At 46.8% G+C, this 19,779-nt stretch overlaps 1 protein-coding gene across 2 annotated transcripts in view; it reads right to left on the bottom strand.

Moving 5' to 3' along the window:
• Positions 1-17,162, bottom strand: part of COMMD8 (COMM domain containing 8) — a 34,211-nt gene extending 17,049 nt beyond the window's left edge. Inside the window, exons 1-3 of one of the 2 annotated variants that reach the window (XM_068105809.2) lie at positions 17,010-17,162; positions 4,892-5,023; positions 583-654 (exon numbers count right to left, since the gene is read on the bottom strand). In XM_068105809.2, the coding sequence (XP_067961910.2) occupies positions 583-654; positions 4,892-5,023; positions 17,010-17,066 (261 nt within the window). In that variant the 5' untranslated portion in view covers positions 17,067-17,162. The remainder of the gene's footprint in view (positions 1-582; positions 655-4,891; positions 5,024-17,009) is intronic. The other variant, XM_068105807.2, reaches the window with a different exon arrangement.
• Between the last annotated feature and the right edge of the window lie 2,617 nt (positions 17,163-19,779).

Here is a 19,779-nt window from a genome sequence, read left to right on the forward strand (position 1 = left end):
ACCTACTTTGGTAATTTCCTACAAAAGCTGAGTACTGTCTTGGAAACGTTGCACATCATGTTGTGCAAAGGTATTCATTGGAAATGGGGTTCTGCTCAAGACAAGGCTTTCAGGGATGCAAAAACCCTGTTATGTACGTCACCATTGCTTGTACATTAAGACTGAAAGAGCTCACGTTGAGCTATGACAGTTCATCTTATGGAGTTGGTTGTGCACTATTGCAAACCAACAAGGCTGGTCTTTTGCAACCTGTTGCATATGCATCGAGAAAACCGTCAGGTACGGAACGTCGGTACGGGCAGGTTGAGCGTGAGGCACTTTCTTGCATTTTTGGAGTAGGTAAAATGCACCAGTACCTTTATAGCCGACATTTCACATTGGAAACTGACCACAAACCCCTCCTCGGTCTGTTGGGGGAGGATAAGGCAGTATCACCGACTTAATCTTGTCAGGTGCAACGTTGGGCTTTAACCATTGCTGGTTATGACTACAAGCTTTTGTACAGGCCAGGATGCGAAATGTATTGTGCAGACGCATCGAGTAGTCTACTGCTTCCAAAGACCATTGTGGAACCACCTCTACCTGGTAATGTTGTTCATCTGCTGTCTGGATGTTCATGAAAAAGCACTCGGGGCACCCAACAGGTGGTAGAGCCTGGAAAAGGATATGACATCACAATATGTTACACTGTGGCAGGTATGTGAAAAGTATAAAGAATGTTGAGGAACAGGTAACAGGTGCAAATTATGGATTATTTCACATCTTGGAAACTGGCGCAGATCGGTTACGTCCTAAAGATTTCAGACATGCCCAGAAATCAGCAAATTTAAAAACTCCACTTAATGTCATAAAACAAAAGACAATTGTTGTTGCACATGAGAGTGGTGTCTTTAGTACACAGAATCTATCAGGAAATGTAGAACACAACGCGGCATCCGAGTACGTATGCTTACACGTGGAGGCCGATACCAGCCTGGTGTACGATCTTGGCGTGCTGACAAAAGCCATACCAGGACAGAATGGTGTTGTCCATGCAACAGACACCAATACCACCGTCATCCTCCTGTATCATGCCGGACAACTCGACGCCTATGTGTGGATGGACCTTGCACATTCGAGTGATAACACCAGGAGGTATGTCCACATCACTGCGCTGGCAAACCACCTTGGTCCAGTTCATTGCAAGGCATTGCCAGGTTATCATGCTCCGACAGGATGTGACGACACATCACCCTTCTTCAGGAAGGTAAAGGTAAACCCACTGAAGAAAGCTAAAACAGAGCGCTCTCCATATTGAAGGCCTCGGCAGGCATGGAGAGAACACCACATCTGTTGATGCGACAGCCTTGTTGAAAAATGTGTTTCACTCTATGGTCGGGTCAGGGCACATAATCGGTGATTGAGGCCAGGTTGAAAAATATTCCTAAAGAAATACAAACCGACCAATCCGGACAGTCCATTGTAGAAAATAAAAGGTAATTGATGCAGGCATGCATCCCACCGATAGGCTCGATCTGCATCTAGACCTCCACCAAAATTTTATCAGGTTGTTCTCATCTCCTACCCAACTCGTCCACCAAGTTGTCATAATCCGTCTGCAATCTTTCGATATTGTGTGATATATCGTTTTTGGTCCCATCTCTAAATGAAGGGCCAAAAAAAGGAGGGAAAAAACCCCCAAAAAAACAGTATCCGGACACAGATCTTCACCAAAATTAAATCACTTTGGCCTCGTCACACACCTAACATGTCACCCAAGTTACATCCAAATCGATGCACAACTTTGAAATACATCCTGCTCACAGAGATGAAACCTCAACCTCCATCCACCTTTGGTGGCAGAGCAAACGAGTGCGCACATCTGCAGAAATTGCGAATAAAAATGGAAAATGAAAGTAGAGGAAAGACTGCAGGTTGTGCAATAACAAAATAAATAATGTATGGAGCAGAACAGTCCACCTGGATGATTGCAAGGAAACAGCTGGCTTTGTATCCGGACAGAGACGTGCGGCGTTTCAAGATCATGTTCATTGTTCAAGCAAGCAGTGTGAGCCAATCACAGCACGACAAATTATAATGCTGCAAGACGAGGTTTGGGGAAGCGGATGTACCACGATTACTCATTTGTGCCAAATACTGGACACACACTACCTGCCTTTGAGGGAGATTGAAGCAAGCTCAAGGCAAAAAGATGAGGCGTCTTATATATCAATGTTCAAAGGTTATTCCGCTCTGGGAATTTCGCTGAAGGGCCGACAGGATAGGTCAAAGCAAATTTCGCTTTGGATTTTGGCCAGTTTATGTTTAAATCCTGAAGAAACAAGACGTGAGTGCAAACTGTCACCTGACTTTGTACGACCATTGTTGTTATCCAACAAGATGATGCACCAACCTTTCAGGGGCCCAATCTGTTTGACTAGTGACCGCATAAACTGTTTGACTGGTGCTTCACAGGCCGGCTGCAATTGGTCTCATCTTTTGGGATGTGCCTTGACAGAACGTTACACTGCTTGCCATCTCAGAGTTGCATAACTATGTGAGCAGCAGCTTCTGCGCTATTAAAAAATTTATTTATATATATATATATATATATATATATATATAAATATATATATATATATATATATATATATATATAAAAAAAAAGTTCAAAACACACCTGGTCACAAATGTGCCACACTGACCGGGTCCTCAGTCGAGATCCTCAGCATCATCCCGTTTCGGCCCTTAAACCTCGATGGGCCAGCAGGGGCACATACACATCCAGCAACTACACCTGGATGCATACATACCCCCACCCCCAGCCAGTGCGAACGCAGACGACGACAACAACAACAACAACACCTACGCATCCAGAATCCACAGCACCAAACACGGTGGAACACTCAAACACCCCCCCTTTATACCCTTCACCACTCACCAACAAAACACACCAGATCATTCATACACACACATACAACACCAACCAACCACCTACCCTTACAACATACACCACAACATACAAAAACACTCATGCAAAAATTAATTCATGCAAAAAACACACGCTCACCCACACACACAAAATAAGAAATAATAGTAACAAAAAAAACACAACCAACACACTGTTTGACGTGCCTCCGTAAACTTCCTCCATATCCAAAACGAGCCTTTCAAGGCAACCTGGGCCACCTTGTCACACATACTCCTTCTTTCTGTCCCACACACTCCCAGCCTAGCAAGAAATGCAGAAAAGGAATTTGCCAATATACCCTCTGCAGCCCACCTCAAATGGCTGACATGAAACTCGCCAACCCTTCTCCCGGCACTCTGCCTCCAGCTCACTGTACTTCCTCTTCCTCTCGTGCACCGCCTCCATGTTCTCTTCCCAAGGTACAGACAATTCCCCGAAGATGACCTGTCTTGTTGCACCTGACCAAATGACAATGTCAGGCCGCAACCTTGTCACACAGATCTCCTCTGGGAATACCAATTGTGGCTTTAGGTCTGCCACCACCTGCCAATCACAAGCATCTGACAGCCCTCTTGCTTTCCACTTGGCCCTCTTTGACAAACCACACCTCTCCCCCATCAGTCTCATTCTCCACTCTTCTTTCTCTCGACCTCAGCACCTCTTGTTGCACCATCTGCACCACCACTGCCAGCACCTGATCATGTCGCCACCTGTATTGTCCTGCTGCCAATGCATGCACTCGGTGCATGATGCACCGTTCCCACACCTCCACACAAACAACATCTCTCCTCCTGCAACAACCCCCACAAACTCAAGTTTACTGGTGACGGAAGCACATCATACGTTGCCCACAACAGGAAATTCAACAATATTGGCTTCATCCTCCAAATCTCTTGCCACTTCAATATCCTCACCTGCACACCTTCCCACTTTGTCCAAGCACCTTGCTGTGCCTGACCAACTGCTTTCACAAATCTCTCCTCCTCTTCCTTTCTTCTCACCTCCCTCTCAACCATCTTCCTCCTCTCTTTCACACATACCTTTCCCCATCACTCAAGCTTCATCCACCCCAAGCCATGCTTCCCATGCTGTACCATCCCCATGACCTCCTCCTGTTGCAACCGCTCCTCCATCTCGTCCACCTCTACTCTTGCATCCACTTCCGACTTCCCTTCTTCTCTGGGAGAGCATTATTTACCACTGCATCACTTGAATCCCGCAACATCATGAACTCCCGCACCCTCACCACCTTAAACTCCTCGGTTAATGATGTCAAGGGAAACTGGAGTTTCCCACCCTGACCATAAAAGGCAATGTTCGTCAAACAGCGTGGCACTCCCAGCCACCTCCTCACAAACCCGCTCACCACAACCTCCATCCTCTCTACATGCCCAATTGCAATATCATACATCATTAATGGCCACACTATTCGTGGCATCAATCCAAACTTCAAACACCATACCTTCAACTTACCTGGCAAACCACATCCATCAATCCTCTTCAAACCTCTCAAAAGATATATATATATATATATATATATATATATATATATATATATATATATATATATATATATATATATATATATATATCAGACACCCAGGTGTTCACATGCAATGGCCAAAGTCATTTTCAGCTTAAATGAGAAAACCAACAATTATGAATAGTGAACGGAGAGCCGACGGAATCACTCAAATTGTAACGGAAATGTGCATGGCAGGTGCGGTAAGTGCAATGCTTGATTAAACAGGTGAATATAGAAAAATAAAGGTGTGTGAAAAGACTCCTTGTGAATAACAGCAATGCAGCAAACCTGATATTGCACATTGCGAGGAGCAAGTTACACGCTTCATGAGAAAACTTCACCAATAGATTAAATAATTTATTTGTGCATCACATGACAAGGTTCAGGCAGAAGAAAATGCAAGGGAAGATCAAAACCTGAGCAGCTTGTGCAAGGGCATCTCGACTCAGCCGAAAAGTATCCTGCCATTCGTGGATATTTTGAGTCGCGCCGATTTGCCGCCACGGCCCGTCTCGCCCACACAATTCGTCAGCAACACTTTGCAGGAACTACGAGGGCGGTCCCGAGGGAGAAGAAGAAGTGTCAGCTTCAGTCCGAATAACGTGCGCATGACGGATTCATGAGGAACAACAGGCAGTGAGATGGTGTTATTTTTTCTGAGTTTACAGTACATTTGAATAATGTCACAATTCAGCAAATATTGTACACCGCTCCTTTCCTATGCCATCTCCAGGCATTGCAAATAGTCATTGCTGGGCTATATATATATAGGGGGCTCGGCAATGACGCACGCTGAAAGGGAGTACTCAGTTTTCAGTCTGGTTGTTTGTTTGTTTTCTTGTTGTACACCGCTCCTTTCCTATGCCATCTCCAGGCATTGCAAATCGTCATTGCTGGGCACCGAAGGGGGCTCGGCAGTGACGCACGCTGAAAGGGAGTACTCAGTTTTCACTCTGGTTGTTTTTTTGTTTTCTTGCTTTCTTGTTTGTTTGTCCGGGCAATATCTCAGCCATCCTTTGATAGGAAGCTGAAATTTCGGCACAATTGTGAGCAAGTCTTGTCAAAAACGGTATTTTTTGTTTTTTGATTTATCAATTAATTGAGGAGTCATTTTAATTATTAGCGATTAATTAAGTACTTATTTAATTAATCAAATTTCCTCTCTTCTGACTATTAACTCAGGCACCTTTTGAGTTAGGAAGCTGATATTTGGACATGCCAATGACCAGGTGATTTGGCTGCAAAGGCTATTTTTGATTTATTAATTAATCAATCAATTAATCGATTAATTATTTAATGAATTACTAAAAAAAAAAAAAATTTTTAAAGTTAGATTCTGATGAAATGGTGGTGGTTTATGTGTTCTATGACCGAATTGATTAATAATTTAATTTTTTAATGATTATTATTTATTTTCATTATTAATCATTTATTTATTTTCTTTCTCATTTGGCCAATATCTCAGGCACCTTTTGAGCTCAGAAGCTAATATTTGGACATGAGTGACCAGGTGATGTGGCTATCAAGGATATTTGTGATTTATTGATTAATCAATTAATCGATTAATTATTTAATTATTCGATTAATTACTAAAAAAAAACAGTTACAGATTCTGATGAAATGGTGGTGGTTTTTTTTTTTTTTTTTTTTTTTTTTTTTGTATACTGAATCGAGGCTCGTGAAAGCTAACATTTACTTCACAAACAAATCAACCAGACAAACAAAACACACAAAAAGAGGGAGCGGAAAACAAGATGGGGAGAGAAGGGGAAGCACACAAACAACATTTGAGAGCAGGGAGATGTGTGGAAGGGAGAGGGCTTGGGGGGAGGAGGCGTGGGAAGGGGGGGGGGGGGGGGTGGAGGGAGAAGTATAAAACACAAGGACACCAAGGACTTCCAGGACAGAAGTTGGTATTTCAAAAAAGTGGAATTGGGGTGAAATTAGCAGGGGTAGAAAAGATCAAGGTTTTGGATGGGGGAAGATAAAAGATGGTGGTGAACAGCAGTTTTAAAGACCTGGAGGGTGGAGTGGGATTGAAGAGAGTGAGGGAGTTTGTTCCAGAGGTGGGAGAAGAGAGGAATGAAGAAGTGAAGGTGAGCAGAGAGTCTTGATTTTGGCAGTTTGACCATAAGAGGGTTGCAGGCAGATCTTGTGCGACCTGTAGGAATATTTGCAGGACAGAGCCCAGAGAGAGCTGGGGGGGCAAGGCCAGAGAGGAGTCGGTAGAAGATGGTTTGTGTGTTCTGTGACCGAATTGATTGATAATTTAATTTTTTTATGATTATTATTTATTTATTTTCATTATTAATCATTTATTTATTTCCTTTCTCTTCTGGCCATGATCTCAGGCACCTTTTGAGTTAGGAAGATATTTGGACATGCCAATGACAGTGATTTGGCTGTAAAATATATTTTTGATTTATTGATTAATCATTTAATCGATTAATTATTTATTGATTAATCAATTAATTTTTTTTATTTTATTAATGACTTATTTAATTACATTTCTAAAAGATACATCTTTGGATGAAGCACGAGTGGTTTAGTTATGCTATTAGCCAATTGATTAAGAAAATATTTTGTGATAATCTTTTATTGATTTTAATTATACAATTAATCAATTAGTGTACACCTCTCCCTCCCAATGCAGCCTCTATGAGCTGCACTGTGGTATTGCCGGGCGCCAGTGGCGCCCCGGCAATGCCGCGCTGTAGGATATTTAATTATTTGGCACTAGCCGAAACCCGTGGAACATCCACGGAAGGGAGGAAGTGGTGTATGGATAGAGTGTACCATTATGGATGGCATAGGGGATTTGCTTGTCCGAGTAAGAGTTAGGAAGAAAGATGAGAATGAAGAGTGCGTATATGAACAACGATCGCCAACACCGGCACAAATGCATGCTCTGGATTGTCCCTTGCTTTCGCCTGTCCAATCAGCGGACGGCTTGCTTCGCCTTCGCCCAGCAGACGCCAATACGATGGCGTCGTAAGATGGCGTCGTATCGGCAGTTAATCGGATGCTTTTGGGCCCCAACGTCGGCTAATTCAGATATTTCGAGTATGGCTGTACGTGATAAACAAAGAGTGCGGTTCGTAGATCGTAAATCCATTCGTGCCGTGGGCATCGGGTCACTGGGTGCGGCGTAAAAGGGATAACAAAGTCGAGTCCTTACGCTATTATTATATAGATGGGGGTGGTGTACTTTGAATGTATCTGTACTTGTTATATATACTTTTTTTTTAAATGTGAACATTCCAGCATAAATGCACTCGATAAAATGAGGAATTAAGCAACAGTCAAGTTAAGAAAAATAAATAAAAGAAGAGTGAAGTCAATGACGCACCATCGAAAATCCCCACGCTTCCCACCCGAAGCAAAGCTGAACTAGAACGCCACTCAGTAAGGTTCATACTCCCGCTGTGGGTCAAGTTGGAATAATACCTTTTGTTTAACATCCCCTCTCCTGAAAGAGAGGAAGACAAGTGATGAATTGCGAACGATGGGAATAGAGCCTGTGATTGATGCTGTGAAGAGAAACAGGTTGAGATTGATTGGTCATGTGTTGAGGAAGGACAAAAGTGACTGGTTGAGAAGATTGATGGAAATGAATGTAGAAGGAAGTAGAGGACGGGGAAGACCGAGAAAGACGTGGCAAAAGATGGTGGAAGAAGAAATGCGGGCAAGGGGGTTAACAAGGGGAGATGCAGAAAATAGGGCAAAATGGAGAACATTGTCATGGGGTATGAACCCCCGCTCCCCGCATGGGGTACTAACCCCCGCTCTTGCAGGGAAAATGGCCTTAAAATGCCTGTTGTTGTTGTTGTTAAACATTCCCACCCCAAAACAATAAATGAAAAAGAAAGTAGGCCCTGTCAGAGAATTAATTTTGATATATCTCGGAATTAGAGAAAAACATCATTTAAGAATTAGAATAAAAGCTTTAATGCAAACAGAAAAAAAAAATTCCCCAAAAAATTCCTGGATCCGGAATAATATCCTGAGCTTCACCAAAAACTAATCAATTCTTCCTTATCCCAAGGGCAATCATCCCACCAACTTTCATCCAAATCCGTTCAGAACTTTTCCAGACATCTTGTTCACGAACACACACACACACACACGATCGAATGCATTACTCCCTTGCGGCAGTAATAAACCTGAAAAATCGCAGAGCCAGAACCAGAATTATTTGGTCTGGGAAGCCCATGAGGTTTCTTCTTCTTCAGCCTCAACCCTGGGTGAATATGCAATCTTTTTTAAAAAAGAGTTGGAATTTTGCCAATTTTTTTTCGTTTGTTAATATACCTCAGCCATTGACAAATCTGGAATTATAATTTTATTTGAGGTTCAAATTAACCTGGGAGATTGTGTCAAATGATGCCTGCAAGTCTGTACATGTGATAAATAATTAATCGTCCACAGTCGAAGATTCTTCTTCACGCTATAACTTCAAGCTTCCAGACCGCACATCCAATCATCTTCAAATTTTGCACACTTTTTTTTTTTTTGTATGCAAGATCGAGGCTCGTGAAAGCTAACATTAATCACACAAAAAGTCAAACCAACACAAAACCCAAAAAACAAGGGGAGCAGCAGACAAGATGGGGGGAGAGGGGGAAGGACAAAACATTTGAGAGCAGGGACATCGGGGGGGAGGTGGGAGAGGTATAAAACATGAATACTGCAAGGAACACTTGTTACTCTTCATGACGTCTACCACAGAATGAAGTTTCACGTCGATCAATGAAGTGGTTCAATATATAAATGTTTTTATTATTTGCGTTTAATTAACGATATCTGCCAAACTACGTGACCTATCGCAAATTCCAAAAGGACATTTTAGTTGACTGATATGCTGAACAGATCTGTGAAGTTTCCCCTCGATTGGATCACAAATGAGGGACGAGCTACGTTTTAAAGGTTTGTGCTTAAAAACGTGATAACTCTGAAACCATGTGATGCATGACGTCATGCTCGCTGACTTTTTTTGTTTGTCATGGGTATGCATATTACAACTACATATGGGCAGGGTACATCCCGAAGTGTAGATCGGTTTCGGAGGTTTGGGACATGGAATGTAGGGACAATGACAGGGAGATGAGGAGAAGTGGTGGAAGTATTGGACAGAAGAAGAGTGGACATATGTTGTGTGCAAGAGACGAGATGGAAGGGAAGTGGTGTGAGAATGGTGAAGGGTAGGCAGGGACAGAAATACAAGTTTATGTGGCAGGGGTGCCCAGAGGGCGTGAATGGTGTTGGTGTCCTGTTTTCTGAGGAGTTTGTAAACAGTGGCGAGTGTGACTCGAGTGAGTGATAGGTTGATGGTGAAAATGATGATTGGAAAGCTTTGGTGAACGTCATCTCGGGATATGCTCCGCAGGTTGGTCGGAGCAATGAAAAGAAGGAAAAGTTCTGGTGTGCGATAGAGAAGCTGATGGAAAACATGAAAGATGAGGAAGTTGTTGTGGTAGGAGGAGACCGAAATGGACATGTGGGAAGGAGTCTGGACGGTTTTGAGGGAGTTCATGGGGGTTACGGATATGGTGTGAGAAATGGAGAAGGTGAAAGGATTTTGGAATTTGCTGATTTGTTATACTCAGTTTCAGAAAGAGGACAATAAGCTTGCTACATACACGTCAGGTGGGTCGACGACAACCATCGACTACCTGCTGGTGCGTAGGCGAGATAGGGGGCACCTCCGGGACACAAAGGTGACCCCAGTGGAGGAGGCTGTTTCACAGCACCACTTGGTTGTCTGCGACATAAGGGTGAAAGGTGCGAGGAGAGCTCGGCGGGTGAAGTACCAACCGAGAAAGAAGATGTGGAGGTTGAAAGAGGTGACAGTGAGGAAGGCATTAAAAGAGGCTGAGTAGGGTAGAGGATGATGTGGTTGAGCTTGAAAGTGGTTGGATGTCAATGAAAGATAGCCTGTTGGGAGCCGTTGGTGAGGTATGTGGACGGACAAAAGGACCACCAAGGCACTCGGAAACATGGTGGTGGAATGATGAAGTTGGAAAGAGGATCGACGAGAAGTGGAAGAAGTTCAACCAGTGGCAGAAGGCGAAGGGTACGGGAGCAGAAAAAGCAGAGCATCAAAGTTATAATGCAGCCAAGAAGGCTGCAAAGAAAGAGGTAGCAAAGGCACAGGAGGCATGCAGGAAAATGTTCGGAGAAGGCTTGGATTCGGAAGAGGGTCAGAGAGCAGTATTCAGGATTGCAAAGCAGATAGCGAAAGAGGTGTGATGTGATGGGGGTGAGTTGCTTGAAGGATGAAGTGGGACAAATCGTTGTGGACCCAGATGGAATTAAAGGAAGATGGAAAAGATATATGGAAATGCTGTTGAATACAGAGAATGAATGGGATGGAAACAAAGAGAGTAACCCATTTTAGGACCGGCAGAGAAGATAACTGAGAAGGAAGTTGAGGAAGCGATAAAAGCAATGAAGAGGAGAAAAGCGGGAGGGCCGACGGGAGTTGTGTGAGATATGTTGAAGGCAGCAGGAAGTTGGGGTGTGAAGAGAATGACAGAGATCTGTAATCTGGTGGTGAAAGAAGGCCGCATTCCAGTGGATTGGGAACTGAGTACCCTCATCCCTCTATACAAGGGGATAGGTGACCCTCTAAAGTGTGGCTCGTATCGAGCGATAAAGTTATTGGAGCATGGAATGAAGGTATTGGAAAGGGTGTTGTAGAGGAGGATAAGGAAGAAGTTTAAGATCGACGAAATGCAGTTTGGATTTATGCCAGGAAGAGGAACGACAGACGCGCTCTTTATTGTGAGGCAGTTGCAGGAGAAGTACATGGAGAAGAGGAAGAAGTTGTTTCTTGGGTTTGTTGATCTGGAGAAAGCATTTGATAGGGTTCCACGCGAAGTATTGACATGGGCATTGAGGAAGTTAGGAGTGGAGGAATGGTTGATCAGAGTAAAGATGGCAATGTACAAAAGAGCGCGCACAGCTGCAAGGACGAAAGACGGGGACAGTGATGAGTTTGAGGTGAAGGTGAGAGTGCATCAGGGGTCGGTACGAAGTCCACCACTATTTGTAGCTGTGCTGGAGGTGCTGGCTCAGAACGTAAAGGAGGGTTTACCGTGGGAGTTGTTGTATGCAGATGATCTGGTGTTGATTGCGGAAAGTATGGATGGACTGAAGGAAAAGATGAACAAGTGGAACGAATGTATGGAGACAAAAGGTCTGAAGGTGAATATCGGAAAGACAAAGGTGATGGCAAGTGGTAAAGCATGTGGTGAGGTGGAAAGAACTGGGAAGTGGCCATGTGCTGTGTGCAGGAAGGGTGTCGGAGTGGACTCCATTCAATGTACAATGTGCGTTGAGTGGGTTCATTAAAAATGTAGTGGTCTGAGAGGGTCATTAACCAGTGTGGCAGCTACATTCAAATGTAAGGTGTGCACAGAGCTGCAGATGGAGGAAATGTTGAGTTGGATCTTGGAGACGGCGTGAAGCTGGAAGGTGTGAAAACATTTTGCTACCTCGGAGACATGCTGAATTGAGAAGGTGGAACAGACTCGGCAACGGTTGCTCGAGTGAGATGTGCATGGAAGAAGTTTCGGGAATTGAGTGGCGTGCTGATAAGGGGAGTGTCGTTGAAGCTGAAGGGAAAGGTGTATGCTGCATGTGTGAGAAGTGTTATGATTTAAGGGAGCGAGAGAGACATGGGCAATGAACGTAGAGCAGCAACGAAGGCTGGAAAGGGTGGAAATGCTAATGGTTCGGTGGATGTGGAGTATCGTTGACAGAGGGGAAGACAAATGATGAATTGTGAAAGATGTTGGGAATAGAGCCTGTGATGGATGCTGTGAAGAGGAACAGGTTGAGATGGTTTGGTCATGTGTTGAGGAAGGATGAAAGTGACTGGTTGAGAAGAGTGATGGAAATGAATGTAGAAGGAAGTAGAGGACGGGGAAGACCGAGAAAGACTTGGCTAAAGATGGTGGAAGAAGAAATGCAGGCAAGGGGGTTAAGGAGAGATGCAGAAAATAGGGCAAAATGAAGAAGATTGTCATGGGGACCGCAAGGCGAACCCCCACTCTAGCAGGGAAAATGGCCTTAAAATGCCTGTTGTGTTGTGTGGGTATGCGATTCTGCCTGCAAAATTTGGCCTCGATCTGTTCAGGCGCTTGAGAAAATTGGATTTTAGTGTTTTTCACTCAAAACAATATGACGGCCGAACCACGTGACCTGCGACGTCATAATTACCATTAAAATATTCTCCAGACCGAGTCCCTCCTATGTTGAAAATTTGTTCTCAATCGGTCCAATTATTGCAGAGGAAATGGTTTTTAAAGGAAAACAAAAAAAAATTCCCCCAAAAAATTCCTGGATCCAGAATAATATCCTGAGCTTCACCAAAAACAAGCGTTACGCCTTGGTCCCACCGTCAGTGAAGTGTTGAGTTGACAAAGTGGAAGACGCAAGGCGGCCATCTTGGATTTTGATGTGACAATTTTCAATAGTGTTCTTCCTTATGCCGAGATACACCCACACACCAGATTAGAAGTTAGTAGTTCGTTTATTTTTCAAGATATTTCGCTCACAAGTTTTAGACATAAATGACGGCGGCCATCTTAGATTTTGACGTGGGTTGCACCCACACCAAATTAGAATTTGGTCTTTCGCTTACGCACGCACGCAGGGGAAAACCGTAGTCCCCCTTTCGCTCCGCGGTGCGACGGGGGACAACTAATCAATTCTTCCTTATACCAAGGGCAATTATCCCACCAACTTTCATCCAAATCCGTTCAGAACTTTTCCAGATATCTTGTTCACAAACACACACCTCGTTTTTTTCCTTTTCTGTTCCTCACAATTCTATCTCTCTTACACACACACCCACACACACACACACCACTCCCTGGCGGGAGTAAAGATGGCAAAAAGTTCCACCAGGAATGACCCAATGTCAAATTTTGAGTTAAACAAAGTTCTCTTTTGACCCCTGTGACCACAAGTCCCCACACCCTGAGACATGAACTGGGGTTCACATCCAAAAATGCGTTACATATTCCATGCACCACCCCCCCAATGTTGATTGCATGAACAAAGTTTCATTTAAAATAAGTTTGAAAATGTGCACATCATTTCATTTTGTAATATCTGACCTTTGGACTCCAACCCAGAGAGCAGGGACTAAAAAAAAAAAAATTAGGGACAAGGTTTTGAAGCAAAAACAGAATTGTGGCATTCGGCCTTCTCACGAGTGGAGTCGGCTATGGTCACATTTAGAGGGAAGGGAGGGAAGGCAGGGAAGGAGAGCATACATCAAAGACAGACTTGAAAAGGCACTACCAGGTTTTAGAGGGAGAAAAGTTTGAAAGTTCATTCTTCAGGTTGGACAGATGTTTTCTGGCTCATGAGAGTAGACACAGGCTTGTTGCGGGCTTTTTGGAATACACTGAGATTGCCTCCGTCAGATTTGCCTTCCAGGAAGAGAAGGCAAGTTGTTTCAGAACAACTTCCTCACCACAGGATTCAGAGTACCAAGGGCAGGAAAGGAGGGCAAGATAGCTGAAAACGAGTTGGGATTAATCTGTGCATAAGACAGAGCAGGTGTCACGGATGGAAAAATTCCCAGTCCGAGTTAATATCGGGGGCGGTAGATATAATGGATACCGGAGACCAATCCTCACGTGTGATGGGTTGCTCGCATTCCCTGCCGGTTTGCCCGAGTGAACCGCCAAACTTGCCGGCGCTGAGGCTGTTCTCCGAGAATGGCCAGAGAGACTTTGACCTTCACAAGCACATGATCAGATGAGCCAATTGGGGCAGAGGACGAGCAAGATACATTTGTGGGGAAATTGATAATCACCAAATCCAGAAGGGAGGATTTGCCATTGGGAGAAATCCAGGTGGGAAAGTTCACGGATTGAGTCAGGCACCTACAGATAGTGCACACAAAAATGGAAACACCACGGTACGTGGGCCATGCAACATTTATGCATTGTAGGCGGCCACCACACATGTGACAGCGCATGAAATATGCAAATCTATTCCTGCCAGTCCTCTCATAATGTGTAAATATATACACTGGCAGGACTGCAGATCGAGTCAGGTATAAGGAGCCAGCATGGCCGCGAGAGGCGGCCTCAGTGACGTTGAACAGGGTGTAATTGCTGGTGTGAGTTTAGCAGGTCCTTCAATGACAAAGGCTGTGGAAATGTGACCTTCCTGAGCAATCATCTACGTCCCATGATGCAGCATTTCTTCCCTGCTGGGAGGGTTGTTTTCAGGATGACAATGCTTCGGTCCACGGGGCAGGTGTCGTTACCTGGAGGTTTAAGGAGCACAAAAGAGCATTTGTGGGACCATTTTGAGAGGCACCGAAGACAACAGTTTCCACGTCCATCAAACCGACGTAAATTGGAGAAATTCCTAATGGAAGAATGGTGTCACATTCCCACAAAACAGTTACAGACCTTATTGACTCCATGCCGCGTCTCAACCCATGCCGCGTCTCAACCCATGCCGCGTCTCAACCCATGCCGCGTCTCAACCCATGCCGCGTCTCAACCCATGCCGCGTCTCAACCCATGCCGCGTCTCAACCCATGCCGCGTCTCAACCCATGCCGCGTCTCAACCCATGCCGCGTCTCAACCCATGCCGCGTCTCAACCCATGCCGCGTCTCAACCCATGCCGCGTCTCAACCCATGCCGCGTCTCAACCCATGCCGCGTCTCAACCCATGCCGCGTCTCAACCCATGCCGCGTCTCAACCCATGCCGCGTCTCAACCCATGCCGCGTCTCAACCCATGCCGCGTCTCAACCCATGCCGCGTCTCAACCCATGCCGAGTCTTAACCCATGCCGCCCTGGATGCATGTAGTGGCAACACACCCTACAAAGTGACATTGTGTTAGCGTTTCCATCTTTTTCTGTCCACCACCTGTAGTTTAACGTCCATCCGAAAGACGTTACACTTTGTGATGTCAAAACCGTGCTTGTGGAGCACCAACCAATCACAATCGATCCAGATTAGACGGTTCAGAGGTGTTTCATGGTGGTACAAAGAAGTCCACAATTTTCGGATTTCCAGTCTTTATTACTCCACAATGGTAACTCCAAAAACCCAAAACACCAGCCAGAAATCCCATACACGAAATAGAAACCACAAGATGAACGAACATTCGCTCCAACTCTTTATGGTGGCATATCACATGACCATTCACCTTAGCAACGCCGATAACCTGTACATGACATACCTACAGCCATTCCTTAATGCCGATAACCTGCACGTGACATACCTGCAGCCATTCATAAGCAATGCCGATAACCTGCACGTGACATACCTGCAGCCATTCCTTAATGCTGATAACCTGCACGTGACATACCTGCAGCCATTCCTAAGCAATGCCAAGGACCTGCACGTGACACACCTGTAGCCATTCCTTAACAATGCCGATAACCTGTACGTGACACCTGTAGCCATTCCTCAACAATGCCGATAACCTGTACGTGACATACGTGCAGCCATTCCTTAGCAACGCCGATAACCTGTACATGACACACCTGCAGCCATTCCTGAACAATGCCGATAACCTGTACATGACATACCTGCAGCCATTCCTATAACCTGTACATGACATACATACCTGCAGCCATTCCTTAGCAATGCCTATAACCTGTACATGACATACCTGCAGCCATTCTTAACAATGCCTATAACCTGTACATGACATACCTGCAGCCATTCCTTAGCAACGCCAATAACCTGTACATGACATACCTGCAGCCATTCCTTAGCAACGCCGATAACCTGTACATGACATACCTGTAGCCATTCCTTAGCAATGCCTATAACCTGTACATGACATACCTGTAGCCATTCCTTAGCAATGCCGATAACCTGTACGTGACATACCTGCAGCCATTCCTCAACAATGCCGATAACCTGTACATGCCATACCTGCAGCCATTCCTTAGCAATGCCTATAACCTGTACGCGACATACCTGCAGCCATTCCTTAGCAATGCCTATAACCTGTACGCGACATACCTGCAGCCATTCCTCAACAATGCCGATAACCTGTACGTGACATACCTATAGCCATTCCTTAACGATAACCTGCACGTGACATACCTGTAGCCATTCCTTAGCAATGCCGATAACCTGCACGTGACATACCTATAGCCATTCCTTAACGATAACCTGCACGTGACATACCTGTAGCCATTCCTTAGCAATGCCGAAAACCTGTACGTGACATACCTATAGCCATTCCTTAACGATAACCTGCACGTGACATACCTGTAGCCATTCCTTAGCAATGCCGATAACCTGCACGTGACATACCTGTAGCCATTTCTTCGCAATGCCTATAACCTGCACGTGACATACCTGTAGCCATTGGCATTCCTGCGCAATGCCGATAACTTGCACGTGACCGTACCGAATACACCTGCAGCTGGGCCTTGACCAGACCGATAACCTGTACACGACGTTGTCACGGCCGTACCTGCAGCTGGGCCTCAGCAACGCTGATAACCTGTACACGACGCAATAACTGACATACCTGCAGCCGTTCTTCTTTCGGAAGGCGACTCAGTGCGGCTCGAGACTCGGGTTGCATGTCCTCGCACCCCCAAGGTCTCCAGCAGCAACGAACAGAAAGGGCTTGTTCCGGAATCCTCACATAACAAACCTACAAGGATCTATATATACATACCACGCACCGTGGAATTCCTGACGTATAACAGATCTACAAGGATCTACATACACCACGTACCGTGAGATCCTGACGTATAACAGACTTATAGGGATCTATATATACATACCAAGCACCATGGATTTTCCTGACGTTTAACAGATCTACAAGGATCTATATATACCACGCACCATTGAATCCTGACGTAAAACAGACCTACAAGGATCCATGTACACCACGTAGGGTTCCGTTATTTATAAGAAGTACTTTATATAATATCCTGTTTGATGAATTGCGTGTAATGTACTGCAGCGCGTTAAATCACGCATTTGGTATGAGGAGGACGGCACAAACGTTTTGAAACGCATATATATATTATGTACGCAAACAGAGTGCCGTAAAATAGGGGGAATAGGGACAGCAAGGTGCTTCAGGACACATCCTGAAAAATAGTTCGGAAACTTTTTTCGCCGAAAATTGATAACCATACTGATTTGTTGATATTTGGGTTGAAAGTGTTCTCTTGTTTTTTTTAAAAAGCAACTTATTGTCCCTATTACCCCCATATATGGGTTAAATAGGAATAAATAGGATTGTTATGGCTGTCCCTATTCACCTCGGTTTACGGGGACAGTCACGAATACAAAAAAATAATAATCAAGAAATAGGGACAGTTTGGAGAAACTTTTATCCCATATTTTTTTACATTGGCACCGTGGTTTATATTATGGGTGTGAAGTGTGGTGCTGCGCACACAATTTGCTTGCCAAAGAGGTAGGCCACAACGCGTTTGTTAAAACCAAAAGAGTCTTTATTACGAAAGCTCGAACTGCAGCACTGAGCGTGAGCGGGCTCGAGCTTAGAGCCCGCATATATGTGCCGAGGCCACGCCTAATCCCCGGGCGTGGCCGATCGGTCGAAGGGCGGGGCATGTACCATCGGTCCCCGCCTGGGCGCTCGCGCCACCCACTGGTGCGCGGAATTATTACCCCTTGTGCCCGCCACACGCGCCCCCCCCCCCAGAATTCCCGCGCTCCTGAAGGGTGAGTTTGCGGGGAAGCCGGATGACCCGGCCGAAACGCCCCCTGGCGATGGGTGCAGGGCTGGGGGGTAGCGGGCTGGCGGGGCTGGGGGGTGCTGGGGGTCCGACCGCCGGGGGGCGGCCCGACGCGGAGGCAGAGCTGCTAGCGGGGGGTGGTCCGGATCGAGGTGGGCCGGCTTGAGGCGGTCCACGGAAATGCGATCCGGGGCACCGCCGATGTCGACCGTGAAAAATTTGACCCCGGTCTCCAGCACGCGGAAGGGCCCGTCGTACGGGGGCCGTAGCGGTGCCCGGTGGGCGGCGTGCCGGATGAACACGTACTTTGCCGTGCGAAGCTCCGGGGCGACGTGGGAAGGCGGGCAACCGTGGTGTGCCATTGGCACCGGGGCGAACCTCCGGGCGGTCTCCTGAAGGGCGGAGCGCTGTTGCGCCGCGGACCAAGGAGCCGTGGAGTCGGGGATAAATTCACCAGGTACCCGCAGTGGTTGCCCGAAGACCAGCTCCGCCGAGGACGCGCGCAGATCGTCCTTGGGCGCCGTCCTGAGGCCCAGCAGGACCCAGGGGAGCCTGTCGACCCAGCCGCCGTCGCGGAGGCTGGCCCGGAGCGCAGCCTTCATAGAGCGATGAAAACGCTCGCACAGGCCATTGGCCTGGGCGTGGTAGGCCGTGGTGTGGTGTAGCTTCACCCCGAGCCCTTTCGCCACCGCGGCCCAGAGCTCCGAGGTGAACTGGGGGCCGCGGTCGGACGAGATGTCCGAGGGGGCACCGAACCGGGCAAACCAAGTGGCGATAAAGGCTTGCGCCACCTCAGCCGCAGACGTCGCCGCCAATGGGACGGCCTCCAGCCACCGTGTGGTGCGGTCGACCATGGTGAGGAGGTGGGTGAACCCTCGCGAGGGGGGCAGAGGTCCCACCAAGTCGACGTGCACGTGGTCGAACCGCCGCTCGGGCAACGTAAACGGGGCCAACGGTGCCTGGGTGTGGCGGTGGACCTTTGCGCGAAGGCACGTCCTGGCCTAGTCGCGGACATCCTTCCTGAGGCCATACCAGACGAACTTCGCCCCGACGAGTTTCTGGGATGCCCTCGCGCCACGGTGGGACAGGCCGTGGATGGCGTCGAACACTGGGCGCTGCCAGCCAGCGGGCACGATGGGGCGAGGCCGGCCGAGGGAGACGTCGCATAGGATGGGCCTCCGCCATCCGGGCATAGTCGACCCCGAGGTGGACCATGTGCATGACGGACCGGGAAAGGCAACCCGCCACCGGGTTGTCCTTACCCACCACGTGACGGATGTCCATCGTGTACTCGGACACGGCAGAGAGGTGGCGCTGCTGCCATGCCGACCATGGCTCGGCGACCTTGGCCATCACGAACACAAGGGGCTTGTGGTCAACGAAGGCCGTGAACGGGCGGCCCTCCAGCAGATGGCGGAAGTGTTGGACCGCCAGGTGGAGCCCGAGCAACTCGCGGTCGAAGGTGCTGTACCGGCGTTCGTGCGGGCGAAGCTGCCGGCTGAAAAACGCCAGCGGTTGCCAAGCACCACGCACCCATTGCTCGTGCACCGCGCCCACCGCGTAGTCCGACGCATCGGTGGT

Source organism: Myxine glutinosa, chromosome 2, assembly GCF_964187855.1.
Source record: "Myxine glutinosa chromosome 2, kmMyxGlut1.1, whole genome shotgun sequence".
NCBI classification, from domain to species: Eukaryota; Metazoa; Chordata; class Myxini; order Myxiniformes; family Myxinidae; genus Myxine; species Myxine glutinosa.